Consider the following 24,913-nt stretch of genomic DNA (forward strand, 5'->3'; position numbering starts at 1 on the left):
GCCAGTTTAGGTCCATTTCTATCAATGGAGTGATATTAGTAACTTCTCATTACCTAAAATAGCCCATTCCAATATTCAGGAAGGACCAGTGAATTTTACTGTCTCAGTAAAGCCAGTTTTTGTCATGCTCTTCACCTGCTGAGGAGATGGTTTAGAGTTAATATAAGTCATTAAGAAAGTCCCTGAATAGTTCTTTACACTGTCTTCAACACCCTCGTGTGCCAATCCAGCAAGTCAGGGTCGAGACTATTTTCTTGTATACTAACCAGGATATGGAATTCTAAGTCCAAATTTATCTCAGATGTGTAACAAAGATGTTTCTCAATGTGGTAGCTGACTGTAGACCAGACTTGCTGCCCCAGAACCACAACTCCTATTTTTCATTGAAATTCATTGCTAAACCAAGAGGAGGAGGCAGTGAGAGAAAAACCATATAGTTTCTTATTACAGTTGAGTTCTGAACAGCAAGCACAATAATTTGTGTTCTATATTTAGATTTAACTTTTGACAAAGATTACCTACAATGACATCATGAAACTTTAGCAAAACACAGAGAGAAAACAGGAATGAATAGCCTATTTTGCATAGTTCATACAGCCAATCACTCAAATAGTAAGGACTGTTTTACAAGCAGCAAGAGCAACAAGAAGCCTGAGGCATGGCACGCTGTCATAATGAAATAAGGTATTTTGTTAAGTTATTGAATCCTGATTCAGAGGAGTACTCTTGCACTCATGTGGAATGTTAGTCCCATCAGGCAATTAAACTTGTCACTGTGTATGACTAAACAGTGTCACAGAACAGATTGCAAGATCACTGTTTAATGTGAGATGTAATAAAACTGGACTAGACAAAGACTGGTATGTACACGGGCTAGTAAGGTATAGTCCGGCTTCTGTTAAGCTGTTGCAGCTCAGCTATCTGATCCCCTAGAAAGCTCCCAAAGCAGTCTTGTCTTGTCTATAAAGGTGCTGCTCTCTCACAACTCTCATCAATATCACCAGAATTTGCTTATGCTCAGAATATCTCAGGAGACTCTCAGCAAATTGCTTGGCTTCCAGATTTTAAAAAATACAGCATATATAACCTTGGAGTAAACGGAGTTCTTTCTCCGCTGTCTCTGATTTTTATATGGATGCTAACTGTGATTTATGAATGTGCTTTGTTCTTATGTTTCATTTCCTCAAGAGATTTCTGTAATTCGTACTTGTAAAATTCTCCACTGTTCTCTGTTCCTTTGTACTGCAAATACATATTCTCACTATCAGTTTAGTTAATGACCTAACAGTAACATGAGTATCTCATGTATGCACTCAGATACTGGCTAACTTTAAACAAATGAATATCTGTCTGTCCTTACTTATCTCTCTTTTACTCACTTATGTCTCTTTTTCCTGCGGGCGATGCAGTAAAAAGAGGTTCGTGAGAATTAACTCTGAAAGTTTAGACAAAAAAATGCGTTATTCCTCTTTTTCTTTATAATTTATTGGATTAAGGATATTGAACTTTGCTGACATCACAAAACGCACACAAAAAAATAAACAGAAACAAAAAACCACCTAGGACCAAAACTCAATGTCTGTACAAGGCAGAATACTAAATTAAATATATAACATTGTTTTTTCCTGCCCATCTCATTAGCAGGTACAGTTTGAGTAATTTCAACCATTCGTATTATATACACATAAAATCACATACTAGTGACTTAGCTCCCAAAGAGGGAGCTAAGCATTGCTTAGCCCCTACATTCAACAGGGTGATCTGTAAAAACTCTGCTTAGCTACTGAACAATCTATATGCAGCATCGTGCAGCAGGAAAGTTCAACACATTATGTAAGAGCTCCTTTTGGGCATGCAGTAAGGTACCTCAATCTTTACAGTCCCGTGCAGTTTATGTATCCATCTCATGCCAAAGATTCATTAAAACCTATAATTTAGACATGTCTTTGCCTATCTCATCTGTGGGATCTGATTCAAAAAATGTGTATTGCAAACATCTATAAACAGTGTTCTGCATAATTAAAAGCTGAATATAGTTTAAAGTCATTAACAGTCCTAGCTTTAGGCATCTCTTGAGGGATTCTAAGTTTCCTTTCCTAGAAATATTATGAGGAATAGCATGCAAATGTGTTTTCTTTGTTCTTTACCCTAGTAAAAAGGTTAAATCACGTTAAATTACTCACTTGGAGCATACGAAAGCCATGTTCAAATTCTTTCTTAACCTTCAGGGATTGAAATTCACCTCTCTCATCATCCGGTGAAGGTGGTTAGGGGGAGAGGCTGTTACCTTATTACTTCAAAGCTGTTTTACTTTGCATGGAAAATCTAAAAAGCCATTAGAGGCAGAAAGCATAACTTTGAAAAATATACCATGCCCCTTGTATTAAAATTGCTGTCATATAAAACAGGAAGCACTAAGGAGAGCAGAGACTGGAACCCTAGTCATTCACTTTTCAATGTGAATGTACTGTGGTACAGTCTCTTCCTAACATTTATATGTAGCGTATCAGAAAAATCATATAATTAGCACAGAGCCTCTGTCAAAATATATGCTTGTTAAACAGATTTAAAAGTTCATAGTCACATGTGGCTCTGAAATTTATCATTGTCAATCCAGAGCAATCCCTGTCTCTACACTTACTTTTGCTGGATTTCTGCAGCATACAGAAACTACTTTGGGTGTCTAAATGAGACAGAATTACACAAACGGCAATAGAGGGGCTTGTTTGGGGTTTTTTTCTATAATTTAGCTTACTTTATTTTGTCCTCACTGTCCCCCTGCAAAAAAGGTACTGAGATTAAACTTCAATGTTGAACTAAAAATTGTCTACATCCAATTCATCTTGATTTTTTTCTATTTTGGTGTATGATATCAGCTATTTCTAAACCTTCCTTACTGCCCTGCATTGACTTTGTCAATCAGACAAATATTTAACTCGGGCAGAACCAAATAATCAGCATCTACTTTTCTTGTTGGGCTGACAAAAAGTCAATATAATTGAAAGTTGTTGTTTGTTTTTAATAGTCTACTTGATAATCTGCAATCGTGGAGGAGCAGGAAGGTCTCCCTAATTCGATTGAAAGTGCCATGTTCTCAGGCAAGACTATAATGCATGTAGCTCTTTCTAGGATGATCTCATAAAGGGTTTTTGATAATCCAAATAGAAGTGCTCTCCTTTCAGTTACACTAGGATGCTTATTAAACATACTCAATATATTCTGACATAATTATAGAAAACTAAAACCTGTATACCGACATGACATACGGCTGCTCTGCAGTTGGGCATGGTTGTTAAAGAGAATCCTTTTCTGCCCAAGCCATGTTATTTTGAAACACAGGGACAAGGCTGTTTGTAGGGAGAAGGAAGCTCTCCCAGCAGCGTTTCACTGCTCTGTGCTGTTTCTGTTAAAACAACGGGTCTTCTAGACCATAACGGTAATCAAGCTACCACCCTGTAACAATCTTTTGTCTTTTACATATAGTGTCTCACATGGAAAGGATGTATTTTTATCCATGGTGTGTACTCCCTGACCGTCTCACAGAGTGTTACTTCAAATGCTGCACTCCAGACAGTATCGCCAATTCCCCTTCCCCTGCAACTTCCATTATTGGGATATTCCTGGATAAAGGAAGCCATAATGATGAAACAATATGATTGATATAGAAAATACACATTTGAAATGGATTAAAAAGCTAAATGCCATAATGTTTTTTATATGTATGTATATATATAATGTTTGGTTTTGACATGCTAGAACAAGCTTGGTCACCACATGAATAAAAACAGGTTTCTTTTAGGGTCCAGATGACCACTCAGCTTGTTGTCATCATATTTTGGAGTGGAACACCCATCGTTTTGTATTTCACACAGGGATTGCCTGCAGCTGACAAAGACAGCAAGCCAAATTCTGCTCTCAGTCAACTGAGGTAAATAGAGTGACTTTCCTGGAACCTGAACAGGCATGCTGGGCTGTCATCAGTTAACTGAGCACATAGTCGGACCATTGTCTCTCTTACAGAAAACAGTGTAGTCCAATGACTTGAGCAGAGTTTCTCCTACTTCCATTAGTACGGTAGAGCAGAATTTGGTCTTCTGCCATCTTTCTTTTCTGGGTATACAGGTTTTTCAGCTACAGTATAAAAACCCATGAGAAAAAGTTGTGTTCATTTGAATAAAGCAAGATTTTAAATAACATTAACTAGATTGAAGGGGGAAGAAGGCTTTCTGATCGTATTTTGGATTGTTGATTTTTTTTTCAGGAAATATAGTTAATTTGGAATTAAAAAAACTGAATATATTCTATAAATATGTTTATCTTGACATGTTTCGGCCCTCATTCAAGCATCAAAAGCTTCTAACTGGCTGTTTTGTAACTCCTTTGAATTTTCATTTATACCAAAACTGTCTCCCTTATGCAAAGCAGGAGAATGGGTCTCCTGGCATACAGAAAGTACTAGTTCAGACAGCCTAAGACTATTCCCACCATAATGTTCTGTAGCCACTCTTCAGCCAATTTAAAATAATCCATTATTAAAAATATATAGTCTATGTTGTTACTCTTAATGTTGCTACTGGTAGCACAGTTTCATTGGCAGTTGTACAGCCATGAAAATTTTCAAGTACATCTCACTTTTTCACTTTTGTTTTTACAAATGGACTCCCCAAAACTGAGTAAACCTTTATAATCTTAAGAAATTTTCTCAATGTAAAAATACCATCTGACTTGGATAAATGTAGAAGACAGTAAGCATTTTTGACACACTGTTCGCTACTCTTCATCCTTTCATATAGCTAAAATACTGACAACTTTCGTGCACTTAAAAATCACAAATAAAAATACTAGCATTACAAGTGGATGAAAAACTTTAATATCCTATCTAAAAGATCAAAAAGAAATTAAAAAAAAATCACATATTAGAAAAGACAAGGTACCAAAGTGCAGGGTACGAGAGAAGGGAAAGATGTTAATTATTTTTTTTTTAAATCAAATAACATAGTTAAAAAAACATTTTATAATGTATGACATGGATTCTAATAGATTTTTTTTCCTAGTGAATTAGAAAGCAACATTTTAAGAAAAGAGGTGGAGTAAATAAGGAGAAAAGACAAAAAGAAGAGCGGGAGAGGTAAGATAAAATACTCAAAGGGTAAAGGATATGAATTGGGCATTGTAACAACCAAAAAAAAAGAAAAATCTGGAAGGTAAAGTGATGGAATAATTTAGAGGCAAATAAATGGAATGAGTTGGGAGTATGGGGTAACAAAGAGGAAATCAGGACCTCAGAAACAGTTCCTAAATTTACATTAGGAAAGAAACTAAGTATTATGCTGTGTGCCTTATTTAAACATAATTGCCCTGAGACAGGTAATGTAGCTATAGAAGTACAAAACTCAGTAGAGGATGATAATCCTGTGGAAACGGTCATATACTCATGCAATAAGCCTGTGCTAACTATACTGTTAGCATTCAAATTAGGTAGTTCAGGTCTGTTTCAGCTGAAATTGTATCACTGACTGCAGTACATCCATCTGTGTGACAACATACAAACGTTCTTTCCCCCTTACCTTCACCACACAAAAAAAGAAAGAAAAGGAAAAAGAAAAAAAAAAAAGCTTCTTAAAATCTGTTATCCTATAATGACTCCTTTTTCCCAGCATGCCTTTCTGGAGTGGGACCTTGTAAGTCCAATAGTTAATTCTTCTAGAAGCCCTTTTGACTATACCATCTTTACTTCAATGGTAAGTACCCTTCATTTTTATGGTATCATTGATTTTGCTTTTTCTATTACTGCAGAGGTGCAGTCTCATAGAGAACTGGTCCTAGAAAGGTGCTGGACTTACAGGGCTTGAAAACTACTGTCTTGGATAACATGAGTTTTGAGCAAGATCAGGACTGTAGAATTCTGTGGACACTGTGAGCTGTTTTAGAGACTGAGTTTATCTTGGGACCTTGGTGTTACAGGGTTTACTACTCTTCTAAATCTGTATGTTGTTAGCTAGTTGTAAATCATTTCTTGAGGAAATGGTTGCAGTGTGCTTCCTAGATGTTTATTTTATTCCTAGATGCTTATTTTTTGCTTGCTTTTACTTGGAAAAGCTAACAAGTAAGTATTTACAAAATGAGGAAGGTATGTCTTCAGTTTGGCTCTGTGCTTGTTTGTGGCTGAAGCCCTTGGGAGTCTTTTAATTTATTTTTCTTTTATTAATTTGTTCAACAGCAATTTTGTAGTTTGTGTTTAGCTTGGTCTGCAATGACCATGACCGTGTACATCTCACCCACAAGTACTGGAGGAGCCACAATCATCAGGAGTATGTTCTAGGATATCTGGGCATATGCAGAGGGTTATTTTTTGAAACAGTTGTCTTCTAGAGATTGGGGAGGGGAGGGAAGTGGTGACGGTGGCTTTGTAGCACCTGCTGTGAATTCACTAGCAGTAGCACATGCAAAGTAGACCAAATTGTTTTCATATCACTCAGTGGGGACTTCAATGAAAAAAAAGTAGCTTTTCTTTTTCCCCCTTTGAAACCTCCCTATGATTAACTCAAACTTGAATAAGGAAGTGTGTGTAGGGAAGATCAGAGCTATTGTTCCTCTTCATTATGTAGCAGCTATCAATATTTTCCTCATGCTCCATAAAGCCAAGTGATCTCTTTAGCTTTTTTTCTGATAGCTTGCCCTCAAAAAGAAGACAACAAAAGAATAACAACGAAGCTTTAGTACATTTTAAAGTTCCTTCAGTCTTAACAATATTTTCTTATTTTACACTATTTTACTGTTGCAATGTTCTGCTCATTCAGTCCAGAGTACTTCTCAAATATCATGACGTTGGGGGCGGGGGGGGGAAGTATGTCCTAAATATTGGCAAGCACATATTCTCTTTTCCTCTCATTGTTTTTTGTAAGGTTTAAATATAATTATAAAAGTTTACTAGTTAAAATAAATGTAGGCAAGAACATTGCAAATATTGCCAAAATTAAATCAACCTTTCTGCTGTGACTTCAAAATCAGTGCAAGATTCTGCAAACATTTGGTTCCAAGCTCCTTTTAAATTTTTTGGATGGACTTTCTTTTGTATTTTCATTACATAACTGTGGTTCAAAATACAAACAAAAACTCTGTGGATCTGAGTTAAAATGTATAAAGGTTTGTTCCTTTTTCATTTATATATTTAGTGAAAATAAAATGCATTTACTTTATTATAACTTACAATGTCTTCAGGTTTTTTTCAATATTAATAAAATTGTAAGCAAAACACAATGTGGCTTACAAGCACAATGCTTCCCAGTTGAAGTGAAGAACATTTGTTGATTAGCTCCAAGAGGACCAGTAGCAAGATGCTGTCGAGCTTTTATTTCGCTATTATATGGAATTTATCAATTAGGATTTTGACATTTTGAATGTACCTAATGTTGTAACTTTAACTGCTGTTTATAAGCAAATGTGAAAAATTACTATATGGTGGGTAAGGTGTGGCCCTGATATTCAATAGCTCTTAGACTGACTTCCTAATTCAACTACAGAGTCAAAAGTTTTGCAGAAGGTCATTCAAATGCTGTTATTCCTCTCAGAATGGGAAATGTGGTGGTAGTAAAACTGATTTTGAAAACAGGAGGGCTATAGTGATAAATATATTAACATATGTTGTGAGACAGCATTCATTACTTAGCCCAAGATGCAAGGAATAATATTTACAAGCAATTCTGACATACTTTTTTTGATACTGGAAAGCCTTCCTATCTTTTGCATGTAGTAAAATTTATCCTTAATCTTTACATTTATGTTTTTTTCCCCAAGCTTCCACCAACACAGATTTTTATGAAAGTAACAGATGCGAAGTTTATGTAAAGGCTAATTCCTCTTCTTCCAGATGACCCACTTATGGTATGTACCAGTGTACTACAGTGATCCCATCATCATCTGGCCAATGCACATGTTCATTCCATTGTACAGTGTCCTACAGATCCTGCAAACTTACTGAGAGAACCCCAGCTGCCTGACCACGCTGCCTACAGCATTGCTCAAGAGAAGTACTATGGGTAACAGTCTAATGGCTTTCCTTAAATATCTTACCAAATAAACACCTCTCTAGTAAATCATATCTGAATTTAAATATGAATAAATGAAGACTTTTCATTTTCTGAAATAAGAACAATGTCTTTGATAAACAGACATGACCTGGTTACATAATCTGTTTCAGGTTAAGATCACTTTAATATTGTTTTGCATTCGCTACTTCAGCTGCCTCTTCCTATATGATACTTATTATCAGAAAAGCAAGCAATTACCGAGACAATCTCGTCCTCTGCCGGTACAGTTGCTGCTGATAGTGCTGCTGCCAGTGCTGCTGCCCTGGCTGCCTTCCTCATTGCTCTCTGAGTCTGAAGATTGGTAAAGTAGTTGACAGCTGCAAACTCAATAAGTGCAGAGAAGACAAAGGCAAAGCACACAGCTATGAACCAATCCATGGCGGTAGCATAGGACACCTTGGGCAAAGAATGGCGTGCGCTGATGCTTAAAGTGGTCATTGTTAGAACTGTAGTGATTCCTTGAAAATAAAGAGAAAGAAAATGGGGGCATTAGAACTTTGCTTCAACCCTGCTACTCTTAAATTCATATATATTAAAAAAAACTCGCCTCCTTTTTGGTTTTAGCTGTCATCCTACGTACCAGCTAACCAACAAGACTGCTCAGTATTTTGTATTCTTAAATAATTCACGCATACTGGCTTCAGTACCTAAAGGCTCTGAACAAAACTCCTTAATACATTGAACACGCTGAAGGTTAAGATTACTACATACTACATGGTGCAGCTGCTTAGCATTGTGATAAATATGGGTGTAACACAATGCAGGCTCAAACTATGAAAGACGCTTTACTTGAGGGGTTAGTAAGTGGAATGTTTGGCAGAAATCCAGATTAACACACTGTCATTTCTCAACAGCGATCCTCTCTTTCTCCTGTTGTTGCACAAGACAGATCATGACTTACAGAACCCTCACTGAATCAAATTCTGCATTAAAATCAGCGGTAGGCTACGATCCAAATATTTCAAGTAATAAGAGTTTGGTCCTCTCTGGTGTTGTCTTTAATCACTGGATACATTAAGATTCACTAACTGTATCTTAATTTGAAAGTGCCCATAGTTACAAATATGGAAGGACAGAAAAGCTACTTCTCTAGAGCTGCTCATCTATTTTCACACAACAAATCTGGTCGTGTAGCTCACGGGCACCATAGTGGTTTTTACATCAATTCATGAATTTATTCTTTCTGTTTTGGAGTGTACAGCATTAATAATGTAGGAAATATACTTACTTCCCACTGCTGCCCGATACAAGCAAAGACTGCAAGAACGAACTCATTCATTAACATATAAGCCTCTGTGACTCACGTTTACTTATAATTATGCCTGCTAGAATGTGAAAACTGCAGGTATTTAAAGACAGTAAGGTGGAGAATACCTTCTTCTGCTCTTTTCTGCAATTGGGAAAGGGTAGGTGGGAAAGTAAAAGATGTTATAATGTCATGTTGTGATGATGAATCAATATGCTCTGAATGATGCTCAGTGGAAAGGATGCAGTGTCATTGCATACTGCAGCATCAAGACAGGGTGACTTGGTTATTTTCAGATTTTTTTTGCAACTCTTTCACATGATGTAGCTTGCCAGCTGTCTGAGGTTAACTACGTCCCAATGTCATTATTTAACATGTTTTAATGAAATGCAAATAGGAAATGGTATAAAACTATGTAGGATCTCTACTTCTCCCAAATCTGCCAGATTCATTTTATAATATGAATACAAGTAGGCTGAGATATATTTCAATTTCAAAGGTCCAGAATGAACTTTTCAATACGATGTGTATTAGATTAGAATCTGTCCATGTGCTAGTTAGTAATAAAAATGATATATTCTGTGTCTGAATAAAAACTTACTGCAGCAGGAATTTAAACGTAGGAATAGGACTCCTATTCTATTACAGATATAGATAAGACTTCTCTCAATGTGGAGTGAATATTGATGAAATGCTCTGCATTGTGGAAAACTACTTTATCAAACTGAATGCCAAATTACAGTTGGTAAACTGTGTAACTGATGATTGTTTACCCTTGTCTTTCCACTTTGAACACTTCTTGGTAAGTTTTGAAGAATCTGTAACATAATACAAATACTGAAATATATTTTCTTATTAAAAATGAAACAACAAAAAAACCCAAGCACCCTTCCTTATCTGAGACTTTATAATAAAGTTTAATGACTAGATATTAATTTAAAATTCCCAGGGTGACCTGCTGGGAAGGTAGAAGCTGACTACTATCTTTCTGCAAAATAACAGATGAACTTTTTGCCGGGAATAAAATAGACTAGATAAAAGCACATAAAAATGTGAAATAATAGCCATTGCTATATGGATACAGAGCATATGTAAAATTAGGCCTCTGATAACCATGTTTCTTATTCTAAGTAATTTCAGATAATGCCATGCTTCATAAAACTTCACATTTATATATGTATATGCATAATGATGTACATAACGCACATAAAATAAGGAATTTCATACTAGCGATCTGCTGTTCTTTCCAATGACACAATTATAAAGAATGCAGAAGTGCCTCTTCACGTATTTCTGTCTCCCATTTTTCACTTGCACCTCTGTAAAGAGTAGGTGCTTATGACCATTAATTTTATCTTTGCAAATTTTCAGAGTATTTATTGTAATATTACCTGCAAATGATAACTGGCATCTATTTTGGAGGTAAACAGAGTTGCTAAATGAATTTGTTCTGAGAAACTGGTTTGGGCATACCATTGTTATTCTTCTACTATTAATTTCTCTCAAACTTATAGTTTGGAAACTTAGAAGTAAAACTGAAAAATTATAATTAAATTATTTGCAATATGATGCAGAAAGGAGACTTACTTCTCCATTTTAAACCTTCTCCATTTTAAACCTTTTCTTTTTTACTAGGGCCTGGAAGTCTTTTATGTTATAAGGAATTTGCCCTCTTTTCCTTAGATGACAGTATTCAGAACCCATGGGATTTTGAATTAGTAAGGACTATAAATTCAGACTGTGCCTGGGAGAAATAAGAACAGAGTAAGGATTGAAATATTCTTTTAAAATGCCAACATGTCTGATTTTCCACAATACTGAGAAAGATGATTATTTTACTATTTTTATAAAATATTTTCTGTTTCTAATTCTGTATGACATTTAAGAGTTGTTATTCCAGGGTTTGGGGTGTCTGTGTAATTATTACTGAATCAGCTAAAGACTTACTCGCACATTACTTCAAGCATATAGAACTGAATTCCACTGCCCACTACATAGCAAATAAGTCTTACTCAAAATGTCGAGGATGTAACTGTATAGTCCAGAGATGCAATATAAAGCCAAATCAGGTAGCATCATATTTGGTGTACAGACCTCTTATATATATTATATCCTTCAATTGCAATAAACATCCTTGAAAATCTATTGCCTCATACTTTAATATTTTTAAGCACTTAAAAGAAATCCCCATTGCCAGAAAATAATACTTTTAAGTGCTTAATGATGCCAAACTGCATCCCAAATCCCAACGGGGATTTCAAGAACAAAAGTGTTGATCTTCCTTCAGAGGCACATGAGGAAGCTGTATTCACTTAGCATTCCTGAAAGTTTGTAATGCTTTTATGAAAACCACTCCATGCAGGTAGGAAATGCCAATTGACTGAAATCAAATTATACAAATTCTGTAGCCTGCTAACTACAATTATAGACTCATTTTGAGTTATGAGACTTGCATCATTTATGCTTAGGGAACATATAGCTGCCTTTTTGCTAGTGAAGACAAGTCTCAGAAGGGGAATGTTCTGTATAGAACTACTGGGTTAAGAGAAAACACGGCTGCAAAACGGGTATGTATGGGCAATGGATTCATGAAGTTTTTGACAAGTTTTATTATTTTTCCTTAGTATTTTAATGATTGTTTTTCTAGAAACAATTCAGTCAGTGAAAGTTTACCCCTTAACAAGTGCAGTTACAGAGCTTATCAATATTGAAGTGGGAGGTGTGTGTCAAATTTAATAGCAAAGCACGCACTAAAAATTAAGGAGACAAAACTCACAGCTTTGGGAGCATTAATTCAAAGCACTGGAAAGAAAAAAGGGTCCTGCTGTGCAATATGGACACACCTTTCACATTACAACTCCAACCTGTTCTAGTGACAGGATTCATCTCATCTAACTCTATCCATCTAAAGTCCTTGCTAGCTGTTTAGATACCTTTGTAGACTAGGGGAAGAGAGCACTTCAGAATGAGTGCTAGATGAGGTACCTTATGTCAGAGATTAATTCCATCCCATGTGATTTTTTTCTTTTAAAGCTTTAACTCAGATTAGTTTCACAAGACAATAAATCAATAGAAAAATTCCTCTTTAAAAAATGGAGAGGTTGACATTTACTCTGAAATTGTCCCTTCCTGCATATGAAAAAATAATGAGGGGAAGAAAAACGTCACAAACAAGTCTGGCTAACCAAACATTCTAAGTAAAGAATTTTGACCCTTGTGAGAGTATTGAATATTATTTGGTTTAATTTTAGTATTTACTTTTGTTCACTGAAACCTACTAGCTGTCTTTTCCAGTCCCCACTGGATTACAGTAGCTGTTTGATACAGTGGATTCAATACAGTGAATGAAGTGAATGATAAAAGAACAAAACATGAATACCAGCCACGGTTCTTGCTGGAACAGATTCTTTGTTGATCCAAAACACAACTTGAGACAGGACTACAGTCATGATGCATGGAATGTATGTCTGAATGACATAGTAGCCTATTTTCCTTTGAAGATGGAAATAGAGCAGCTGAAGTGAATATTCGCCTAAAACAAACAAGTAATGAAAGTAATGAATGAATGGTATATGTGATGCTGAGCTGTTCAAAGACCTTAATGCAGCATACCAAAAACTGTTCTGGCTGGAACAGACTCCTTGTTAATCCAGAAAGACACCTGAGAAAGAATGACTGTCATAATGCATGGAGTATATATCTGTATCATGAAGTAGCCCATCTTCCTTTGCAAGTGGAAATAAACGGTCATGATTACATATTCACCTGTTAAGAGACAAGTATGTCAGCACATTTTGGCAACATATGAGTAAACATTACTGGCTTAAATCCAACATACTATGTTCTGAGGAAAGCACTTAACAGGCCTCCTAGTGCCTAATAAAAATAAGCTGATTAAAAAAAGGTAAAGTGACCACATGGAAACGGAGGAGAATAATATTCCTTTCATATATTGCTTTTAGTGGGGCAGGGAGACAGGGGGAATTCTTAAGAATTGCACGAAAAATTGTATGCTTGAAGGGACTGTATTGAAAAGCTATCTTCTAAGAGACAACGGTTAGATTATTTCCAAGGACTTTAGTTTTTAAAATGGCAAAAGATAATTAAACTAATTTGGTTCTATATGAAAAAACATACAATTTATTTTCAAGATATGTTTTATAACGTCAATAGTTTCTACATGGCTACATCTTACCTGTGTTAGATTTAATTGTTTCACTAGATACAGTTTGTCCTATGAGGTCATACTGGAGGAGACTGGAAGATTCCTGTGGTACTTCTACTGAATGCAGGGGTCCTTTTTTCCACGTGTAAATTATTTCACTTTTTGGATAAGCATCTGAGTTACAGAGGGAAAAAATACTACTATTAATTATGTAATAATATTAACTATGTATAAGCAATTGAAAAAATAAGTAGCATGATCCATTTTGTGGCTCAAATACCCATAGAAACATGCATCCTGCTCCAGCAAGTTCCTAACCTCATTAATGACAAAATGCAAAAAAATCAACAAGAGAATGGTTGAGGTGGGACCTGATAGGCACTAACTTTTGTTTCTTAATTTGCTATAAAACACATAGATTACCACAGACCAATTAAATGTTTTCAAAATTGATTACCACAGATTGACTAAATATTTGCAAAACTAGAAGTAATATAGTAAATGTACCACAGCTTTTATGACTTGTTGAAGGACTACTAGATGTGAAAGAATAATAAACAATAAAATATGCTCCAACAGTCACTCTTCAGCAAATAAATCCATGTTCTTATGAATGGTCTGAGTCTCAGCAGAGAAAGTAAGATTCTAGTATAAAAAATATAATAAAAAATTTCAGCTATGTCATTAAGTAGTATCCTAGGATCCCAATTCTGATCTCACATACATGTAGACCAAATGTACTACTATAAAAAACTGAAAGATACAGAAAAACTTACAGCTTCCAAACTTCAATGGACAAGCATGTCCATCCATAGGGAAGTTCACCAACCGCATAGGACAATCAGCATTAATGGTTAGTCTAGAATACATTATAGTAGATGACAATGAAAAAAAATGATATATGCAGGAATACTGCTGAAAGAATCACAAATAAAGGTCAACAAAAAGCAGAATAGGTTCTCACCTCATTGTGTAAAGAATAGTTCCATTCTGCATAATTCTGAAAAGTTTGTTAGGAGTTGTCATATTATGAGCAATTGATTTTTTTCCATTTCTAAAAAATGTGTCTGGTGTCCAAATTTTACTGACCATTAAATTGTTCAATTTCAAAATTTCAGTTGGCCCACTAAACTTCAACCTCTCATCAGTCCATGTCTGCCGAAAGAAGACATCCATTGTGTATTCCTATGGAAAATAAATACGTGGTTGACTTAAGTGCGGGAGCCAGCAGTCCCAAGTTACTGCATATACAGTAACTCCACGAAAGAACCTAACACACGTCAGTGGCATTTCATTTACTGCTTAAACACTTAATCCTATTACCATTAAGTAGTTACTAAAAAAAAAAAGAGTCTATGAAAACATATCCTATTTTCCTATTATTTAAAGAGTAGTTACAAATTAATCAGTGAACATATAATTTGATATGAGTAAGGAAAAAAAAAACCTCATTGTCCTCTCAGAGATAATAAATTAATTCAAAGTGATTGAGGTCTAGGAAATACAAATGTCTAATTTAGTATCCTTTCAAACTGCAAAATCAAACTATCAATGTTTAATTGCCAGGAACAAAAAGACATGCTCAGTGCCTCTTCGGCAGCTTACTTTGGATATTCACAAAGAAAGGACTGATGTGAGTGAGTCACATCACAGTAGGATTATGGTGTCAAGTCAATATTAATCTAAATTATTTTTGTTGAAGATTCTTTGTAATATTCTCGCAAGACTTCAGAAAGGAGTTCTCTACAGAAGTTGCTTAGGAAATGGAACTAACCCTTGGCCAGAGGCAAATTTTGTAAGAAGGCAAGGTTATACATTCTCTTAGATTGACTGATGCAGAAAGGTGGAAAAACTTTTGGTTGTAACTTGGGGCCCAGAGCTCCTTGTCTGCAAACTGGGCTGCAGGGTCAGGTGAGCAGGTATTGGAGGAAGTGTACAAGGGCAAAAATCGCAATCAAAGTAAATTTCCAGAATGAGAACAGAAATACCATCCTGACTCCGATGGCATAACGTTTTCCTGGGGCTGCTGCTGTTATTGACAGAGTTCACCCAAGCCTGCAGCTACCTGAATTTGGGGGCACTCCGCATGGCAAGGGGCGGCTGTCTCAGAAATGGCATCATTCCCCCGCAGCTGCTCATGAGGTTATCTTCTACTCGCAGCCTTCCTGCAAATGTGTGTTGGGCCACAGGTGCTTACAGTCTTCTCACCGAGGTTAAAGAGGCTCCCGTGACCATCCATGCCCCCACCCGAGGCTAGCAGGCCTGGGCCACCAGTTGCCCAGGCTGGCTCTGCTGGGAAAATAGCTATATGCGGCTGCAGCCAAAACTGCTCTGCGGGGCCCTAGAGATTGTCAAGAAGATTAAGCCTCATAATCTGCTTTAATGACGATCGACTCGGATGTCACCGTAATGAATCCGGGAAATGGAGAGCAGGGGTGGCAAGCGGGGCCCTTACCATCTCCACGTCGGACACCGGCCCAAAGCTGGTCACGTAGATGTCCGTTTTGACTTCGGTCACAGCGCCTGCGGGACACGGAGACGAGCTGGGAGCGGTGCGGGGAAACTTCCCTCCTTCGCCGCCTCCCTCCGGCCGGGTCCGGGACGGGGCCCTCCCCCTCCCGCGCCCGCCCGGGCCACCCCCTCCACCGGCAGCCGGAGAGCTCGCCCGCCCGCACCGAGCCGCGTCCCCTCCGGCTCCCCGAGGGACGGGAGTTTACCTCCAAAGCCCGGTCGGAGCCTGTTGTCGTAGCCGTCCAACAGCTTGTCGAGGGTCCGAGTGATGTTTTCCGAGTAGCGGTCCGCCCCGTCGCCCTGGTCCCCCAGCGCCCGCGCTGCGCTGCGAGGAGAGGCCAAGCCCGCCGTCAGCCCCCTCGCCGCAGCCCTCCCGCCAAACTCGCACCTGTCGAGGACCCGGCCCCAGGGGAGAACGGGGGAGGGCAGCGGGCCCGGGCCCCCTCGCCTGCTCCTCCGGGCTGCGCCCGGGCTGGAGGGCGCCTCCGGGGGCCGGGCGGGAGCTCACTCACCTCACGGCGACGCACACCCAGGCGATGAGCAGAGCCATGCCTCGGCTGCGCGCGGGGACGCGCGGGTGCCCTCAGACCCGTCACCTGGAGCAAGTGTGGGCGCTCATCGCTCCGTCCCCGCCTGGCCGGGGGCTCCGCCGGGTGAGGCTGTCGGAGGGCCCGGCCGGCTCGCCGCCTTCCCCGTGGCCCTCGGCCGCCCGCTGCCCGGGCTGGGGCGGTGGGGGGTGCCTGTGGCCGTGTGTGCCCTTGGCATTCGCCACCGCCGCTCAGCCGCGTCTGCCCGCTCCAGGGCGGGAATTAGGGTTTGAAGGGACGGTGCGCGGTCGGAGAGCAGTGACAATAATCGAATAAGGCATTAGGGGAGATTAAAAGGAAGAAATCCACGGCTAGTTTTGGCATGGAATTAGCAGGGACCTGTTAGGAAATCTGGAAAAGCACTGGCATCTTGCTGATAGAGATTATGTTAGAAATGGCCTCAGCTTTTACTATGTTTATGGTTCACAGGGAGATTATTATGCAGCTTCTGCATCATTAGAACTTTGAACAAAACCCCAAAACCCTACAGTTTCCAATTTACTGGGTTTTTTTTGACCTTTCTCAACAGATTTCCTCATGATCAATCCTTCCTAACTGTACAAAGGGCTTGAATATCTAAACATACTCATATATGAACATTGAACAGTAAAAGTTGGTTCTGGTTCAGGTTTGGGGATTTTTTTTTTTTTTCAATACTAAACTGTTTTGGAGGGTTACATACACAGATTTCACTCGGACTTTAAACCAGGGCATTACTAGAACTTTTGTTAAATTTGAGCTCCTTTAAACCACTGGGATTGTATGTTTTACTAATTTTGTCCTGATAAGTACTGAATGGATCATTACTGTCCCCTCCTTCAGTAAGTGTGTTAATGTAGTCAGCCCTAATGGAAAATAAGTTAAGGCTGCTCCAGCTATTTCTGTGACCTTATTACTTCTTATAAAGCCAATGAATGATGTAGCACCTGCATCACTTAGCTACACTGTAAACAAAGCTATCAGGTCCGTTTTCTTTCTTCATCATAATACACAGGAACAAACAACTAGACCAAAGCAAATTAACTGTTTTCATGAAATTTTGTTGCATAAACCACATTTGCATTACCAGCTTCTAAGCAAATATATTTAATTATCAAGGAATGGAAAGTAAGTATTTGCATGAAACTAGGAGAACAATGTATTTATTCAGCAGTAAGACTAGATGAAGTCCAACACTGGGGTTCTGTGCTCAAGTTTTGTGTTTAAGAGAAACTGTGCTCTACGAAACCCAGAGAACATAAGAATTTGCTTAAAAATACAGGCTATCCTCTGTCATCGAGTCCCTTTCCTTGTTGTCGTGGGCAGTAGTGTCATATAATCCACATAGGTGGGCTGGTTGCACACAGCCAGAGCTCTGGCTCTGCCTTTGAACAGTTGTCAACCCAAATTTCTATGAATATACCTAAGACGTGATTTCTGTGAATTCGTCATGAGCTAGTACAGCTCAGTGGTTTTGTTGATACTCAGATCCATTGATCTGCATGAATTTATTCACAGACAATGCCACTGCATCTGTGAAAACTCAAAGGCTTATACGAACTACTAGGTAGAAAAAGGAAAAATCAGCAAATCGGAACCTTCTGGGGGTTATGTTCTTCTATCTGGTCCTGATTTAAAACCTACCAGTTTGGAACTTCACCCCATTTTTCAAATACGTTTGATCTTACTGAGACATTTGAGGCCTTTGTGTGCAACACTCTGCACAGAACATTAAAACTGTATTTAGCACATAAACACCACTAATACCCATTTTTGCAAATATGCTTTCATTAATATTAAATATGTAAACACATTTTAAAATCTTTTTCTTTTTCTGGCTCCGTTGGATGACTTTATTCACTGCTAAGAGATCTATGTTCTGTGGCCTACCTCATGTCTCCTCTTGGAATAATGTCCTTTTCCTTTTTGAATGAAAGGAAAAAGAAGTCTTGGCAAAATATTAGCAAGACTATTCTAATTTAATTCACAAAATGTGCAAGAGGAGCAAACTTTTTAAAATTAAGCACATGCCTTGTCCAATCAGCATCCCCTAGTTTAATTACACACACCCAATTTGTCTTCTTTTAACAGGTTTGTTTCAGCAGCTTCTTTTAATAAGCATCTCCTGGGCATTAAAAACCCAGTCCTACATTGGGCCACCAAACAGTCTTTATTTCCTTTATTTCACTTTGCTTTTTTTGTGAATTAGACAAGAACACATTTTCTGTTAATCATATAATTTACAACTGCCTTTTGTTCAATAGCACCCTGTTCCAAATTAGACTCCTATTGCGTAAAAAGACATTTTGTCTCATTCACTAAGAGCTGACTAGGATGTGAGTCAGAGAAATGGAATATTTGGTTTTTTTCCCTGGAAATTGGGGGAGATTAATACATGTACTTTTTGGACCAGGTTGGACCTACAGCGCAGCAGCTGTTCTGGGACATCTGTGATGGTCTTATAGATAAAGCATCTATGTAAGTGCAGGGTCTAAGAAATTTAGGGTTAGATATATGCCTATCCATGGAAGCCTACTTCGTAACTTATTTAGACTGAAAAATAGGTGCTTTGTGGAGAAAACAAAGAAAACAGAGAACAGAAACACTATGCATTTAAATGTTTTAGGAGTTCACTGTGGTCTCTTTATCTTTTTTACTTAAGGTAAGGCGAGCTAAAGGGACGATTCAGACAGATAAACAATCCAGTATTTGCCTTCAAAATAAAAATATAGATCATGACACTTGCCTCAAACAGGACTGTTGTGTTGAATCCCAGCCAATAGCTAAGTGAGGTCTAGCAGTGGCCTGTTCAGTTATCCAAGCTTAGTATTGCTACTGTAAGGAGTGTAGCGCACCTCTCCATGCCAGCTTGCTCTGCTGAAAAGGATAATTTACAGGAGTAAAACGGTAAATTATCATTTACGTTGCGTAAATTCTGTGCTACACAGCTATTCCCTTTTCAGTCCCTGAGCTAGCTTTCGTACTGCTATGCAGCGCTGGGCTTTGCTCCGTTGTTATACTACTGTTGAAATTAATTAATGAATGCTGTAAATAAAGGAATGCAAATTGCAAGTTGGGACCTGAATGTGAGTCCAAGTGCAGTGAATCAATGAGAGTTTAAAGCAGATCTAGGTGACTGTAATATGTGTATTAAAGAAGCTAGAGGAAAGCATAGATCTGCATCGGCTTGAACACTCTCTGGACTCTCTTAGTTGTCTATTATTATCTCACTTCTGAGTTGAGCCTAGCAATTCTTGCATGCCAGCATGGATCTCTGATGGCAAGGCAGATAACTTGAGCAAGTGGACTGCAGTGTTTGAATGAGTCATACAATTTCAGTCTGGGATTTCCCTGCAGGAAAATGACAGGATAATATTCTTTGTAAGGAATTCGCAGAGAAGGGTCAGAGGCAGGAAAAAAAAAATCTCAAAGCCATTCAAAATATTCCAGCCTGCCTTCTAAAATGCTGAAAACAATCTTTGCATGGTAAAGGCAGTAGAAGAGTCTTTACTGTCTATTGCAGAGCTAGATGGTTGCATGAGCTGAAATAGGCTTTGGGTAGATTTTTTAATCCAATCTTGAACTTTCAGTTAATGTTTTCTTTTTTTGGATTTGGAATTTTCAATAGTGAAACATATATTCCCTTTCTCAGCAGTTTTCAAATTCTTTGCACCAAGAAGTTATGTACTCTTGTGTTTGTTTTCTAATTATGAAGAGAAATGCTCACAGTGTCAAATGCACAAATTCCTTTATTAGAGAAGATCAAACCACCAGCAAATTTTAATGAGACTGTGGCTATCAAGCCAGCTTGAGAATAAACATAGCTGAGAAATTTATTTGGAAATCATGATTTTATAAGTGATCTGAGAAAGCTTTAAAAAGGAATAGCGATCACGGAGACAAGAGAAGTTTTTTGGGAGACAAAGCTCTCGTGAGAATAATGAAAATGTTTATCTTATAAAAGGCTTGTCAGCAACATATGCTTCAGGCATTTAAGCAAACAAACTATTTGGAAATTTGTTGAGAAAGTGGCATGAACTGGACAACAGCTTGGAAGACATGAATGGCACATTGAGAAGTGTGGTGGCAAGATTACACTTTCCAGCTGCTAATTTTGTCACCTTGCAGGATGTCATTAGCACTGTGAATGAAAGATGATATTTCTGATTCATTTGGGAATACTATTACTGAAAATTAGATGAGTTTTGCAACAGCTGAAAACTCCGTGAGAAATGTGTTTGTTTTCTTCTTGAAACTGAGGAATTTTGAAATGAAAATAGATAAGTTTCTGTGGCAACTAGCAAGTTAAAATATGACAGATTTGGCACAAAAGCTACAAGACTGCAGTTAAGTCTCTGGTATTTGCAATTAATCTGATACGTGCTAGCTGTTCAGCCCCTGACAGAGATGTGTTGTCCCACTCTCCATTTCTTTTTCCTCAGCGTCTATGTACTAGATAAGATGAAATAAACTTCTATGATGTGGATATGATTACTAGATTAATTGAAGATATAGGGAAAATTTCTTTTAAAAGTACCCTTACTTTGTGGAAAAAACATGGATTTCAAGGTTTTGGGGTTTTTTTTACTAGCTCTATTTATTTCCCAGAGAAGAAATTCATTTTGTAGATAATATACAGTGGAGATATAGGTAAAATAGTTTCATCCTTGTACAGTTCTGTCTAAATGAGTTACATACCAGATTGCTATTCCTTCATGGTCATCTTCCTGTCAAAGGACAGTGTTTACTCTGTTTACCCTTTCAGTATATTTCCTCTGCCTTCAAAAATCTTCAGGGAGAATGTATTCACATATTGCTACCTGTGCTGCTCACCCCATCCTGCCACTGGTAATATTGAGTGTGGATGAGTCATTAGTGCACAGATTGCCTTGTTGGTACCTTGCAACACGGGGAGCTGGCACAGGACGGAGCAGCTCTCAGAACTGAGGGAGCACACTCTGGTAAAGGTGCCTTTGTCTTACTCATTATTGTCCTGTACAAAGCTCGACCACAGTGAAAAACTGTTTTCTAATTGATACGTACAAATTTGAGTTATGCACCTGCAAACACATATACAAACATACATTCTTATTTTTACATATTAAATGCTTAACTATTTGAGCCTGTATGCATAGGAGATTGAACTTTAGTTTCCTTTTATATCCAGGAAAATCAAAGGTCCAAACAGACAGAAACCATAACATATCATTCCAAATCTCAGGTTGATTCTTAGACATTATTCAATATGCAGTCTAGCATAAACACTTCAGTAAAGGAAGGGAGCTTGCTTTTGGCAAATCTACTGGGCAGCAAATTAAACAAATTCTTCATTAAACATTTTTGAAGGATATGGGACAGACTGCTGTTCAGTTAGTGTTTGTTCCAGCTACCATGCAGGTATATATAAATGACATTTCAAAGTACAGGTGGAACTGGCTGTGTAGTATTTAAATGGATACAAGTACTGTGTGTTTTTTTGTTTTTTTAGAGATTTCTATCAGTCATAATAATGATTAAAGCTTTCTGGGAAATGTGAAGCTATGGAAGCCGATGGCTCTCTCTAGATGCCTCATACATGTGCCATCTACAGATAACCTAAACCAAACCGAAGCCCATAGGCTCCTTCTCTGCTGTATAGAGGTGGAACACTACAAAACAGACATGGTAGGAACCACATAAGGGTAAGCAGTGTAGTTCTCCCTTGCCTCCGTTTTTGAAAGACCTTTTGTTGGCATTTTTGCCATCTGCCAACTAGCTGCCTTTCCGTATCGACTGAGAAGAGGGCTCTTAGTTAATGGGAGCAACTGTTTCCTATTCTCCGTTGCAGAGGGAAAGGAATCGGGGAGCGATAGCAATGCTGTTAAACAGTCTGTGTCATCCTGGGCTTCTACATGTTTCAGTCACCTTTTTTTAAGCACCATCACCAACAGTAGAGCTGATGGCTGAGTGACCATTCTGAAGGGAATAAGGGAAGGAATGCTTTACTTTTTGAAACCTTGCTGGTTCTCCAGATGATCTCATCTATGTAGTCAGGTTCCCAATTTTTTTATGCTATTTCAGTAGTGTGTGTTCAGAAGACAGCCCTGTTTTAAAAGAGGATGTTCTGTAGAGTACCTCAGAGATACTATATGGAAAGCAAAAATCTGATTCACTAGGTTATGTTAACTGTACTTGGTGTTAATCATCCATTATTATTTCAATATAGCTAATCTTTACAGAGCCATTCACAACTAAAGAATGAAGCTTAGTGTTAATTTATGAGGAAGAGAATAGTATCCTTTGTCTCAGGACAGATGGTTATAGTAGGGAAAAGCAGGTTCTACTGTATATTCTCTATTTTTCTGAATTTTACATAAACTTTGCCGTCTTGACTGCATTGGCAAGTGTCCCAGTCCTAATCTAGAAGTACTCTGTATGTGACTGTCAACTCAGCACACATTGGTCCTATGATTGTTTGGGGGTGTTTCCAGCACAGGTGTAAGGTGCAAGCTCCAGGTGAGAAGGAAGCCCTTCTTCAGCAGCAGCACCTGGGGCAGGAGGCTCTGGCAACTGCAGGTTCACTGCACCTGAATTGGTGTGAAGCTTAGTGAATTCAGCAGTCTTAACTAATAGTCATCCCTGTCATTATATAACAGTAATGATGGTGGTGATTCTGTCTTTACAGTGAACAGGAACTGTTTGACAAGAGAGGTATGGTTTCTAGCCTGACATCATTCTCCACATTTCAAGAATCAGTGAACACAGATTCTTAAGTCTCAAGATTTCTGCTTTTTCACAGGTTAGTCCTTTTCTATATTGTCTAGAGAGAATGCTAATCCCAAATGCACAGTGAAAAAAAGCCCAGTAAGTCTGTGCTGGCCTTCTATTAGTTGTGTGGTGGTAGATAAATGGGTTGCTATTCAGTCACGTAGATGGTAAACTATCAAGGATTTACAGACAGAGCATAGTCACATTATTGTTGTCTTTGATATAAAGCTACCTGGGTAAAAATATGCAAGACTGCACAAGATACAAAGACAAGTGATTCAAGAGATTGTAATATGCTGGTTAATATTCTCTCCTTGAGCATATTTACTTAGGAGTACACATTTAGAAATGAATCTAAAGGAACAAACCCACTTTTCAGGTGTGTATTTAATGAATCTGTTACCTAATGAGGTATATTTTATTGTAGGGATTTAGGATTAATTTTAATTTGTTTTCACATAATTTTTAGATAAAGGTAATTTTCTTATAAATTTACTTCTCAGATGTGGATATTTCTACACTGGATTTTTCTTCCAAAAGTACGATTAAAAACCTTCAACTCAATTTAGACCTGAAGGAAGGTGAAATAATGAACTTCCTATTTAATCTTTCAGGGGGTTTGTTTGTTTGCTTTTACACAAGAGTGAAATACAACAAAAGGGGGAGAGGGAGCTTGTTTGCCTCCTACTCAGTCACCTAAACCCTGTATTGCCTGCATGACTTCTTATGTGTCTAGAGAATCCATATTTTTCTCTCAGAATCCTAGAGTTCACTGTTTTTTGGGGTGTATGTTAGCTAACAAACTAATGTAGAAGTGTTAATTTATTGCAGTAGCTCTGAATAGGATGAATACATGATAGATCCAGAATGCTTTAAATATATATTTTATTACACTGAACACATTAATATTTCACTCTGGAGTAACTGTGGAATACACTGATAACCAGTATTATCCCCTCTAGCTCACGCTCCTTGGCTGTGATCAGCGACTGGATTTATGTCATTTCCCTGTAGATACTCACCTAAGCACTTTAGTAAAATTAATTCATCTATATTTGTCTCTGTTTTATATATTCTCTCAGAAAGTTATAGAATTGAAATACGTAATTTAAATACACGAGTTCCAAAGTCATGCTCTTGTATCTTTGTACATTTAAGAACGTGCTGTTAGTTGCCTGCTCAGGTAAACAGAAAGCAGACACCTCATGTAAATTGTTTGGCAGTCACAAGTTAAACCATCTTTTAAATATTGCAAACTACAGAACACCATTTATAAGAACTCTGTTAAGATAAATATATGAAGTGAAAATTTTTAATTGTCCCTTTTAGTGCTGCAAATAATTTTAATGTATTTATAGCAGTCAGTCTTTCCCCTCCTTCCCCACTCCCTCCCAGGAAAAAAAAAGAAGGGAGGGGGAGAGAAGGAAGACTTCTCAAATTGTTACTTGTGGATTATTTGGTAATCCTTGAAGGTTTCTCCTTATTTTCCTTTGTTTCACAATATTGAAATTTCTTTTACCTCCCATGTTGGAGATTACTGTATGTTTGCATAAAACACCCCTTCTGACACGTGAATCTTTCCCTCTTG

At 37.9% G+C, this 24,913-nt stretch overlaps 1 protein-coding gene across 3 annotated transcripts in view; it reads right to left on the reverse strand.

Annotated features, from left to right (window-relative positions):
- GABRA6 (gamma-aminobutyric acid type A receptor subunit alpha6) overlaps window positions 1–16,801 on the reverse strand; it is a 29,005-nt gene extending 12,204 nt beyond the window's left edge. Inside the window, exons 1-8 of one of the 3 annotated variants that reach the window (XM_074884112.1) lie at window positions 16,525–16,801; window positions 16,219–16,337; window positions 15,957–16,024; window positions 14,466–14,686; window positions 14,278–14,360; window positions 13,532–13,675; window positions 12,716–12,868; window positions 8,289–8,548 (exon numbers count right to left, since the gene is read on the reverse strand). In XM_074884112.1, the coding sequence (XP_074740213.1) occupies window positions 8,289–8,548; window positions 12,716–12,868; window positions 13,532–13,675; window positions 14,278–14,360; window positions 14,466–14,686; window positions 15,957–16,024; window positions 16,219–16,337; window positions 16,525–16,562 (1,086 nt within the window). In that variant the 5' untranslated portion in view covers window positions 16,563–16,801. Of the gene's footprint in view, window positions 1–8,288; window positions 8,549–12,715; window positions 12,869–12,948; window positions 13,102–13,531; window positions 13,676–14,277; window positions 14,361–14,465; window positions 14,687–15,956; window positions 16,025–16,218; window positions 16,338–16,524 lie in introns of all 3 variants that reach the window. The other 2 variants (XM_074884111.1, XM_074884113.1) reach the window with 2 other exon arrangements.
- Window positions 16,802–24,913: the final 8,112 nt, after the last annotated feature.

The sequence above is a fragment of the Strix uralensis genome, chromosome 14, assembly GCF_047716275.1.
Source record: "Strix uralensis isolate ZFMK-TIS-50842 chromosome 14, bStrUra1, whole genome shotgun sequence".
NCBI lineage: Eukaryota > Metazoa > Chordata > Aves > Strigiformes > Strigidae > Strix > Strix uralensis.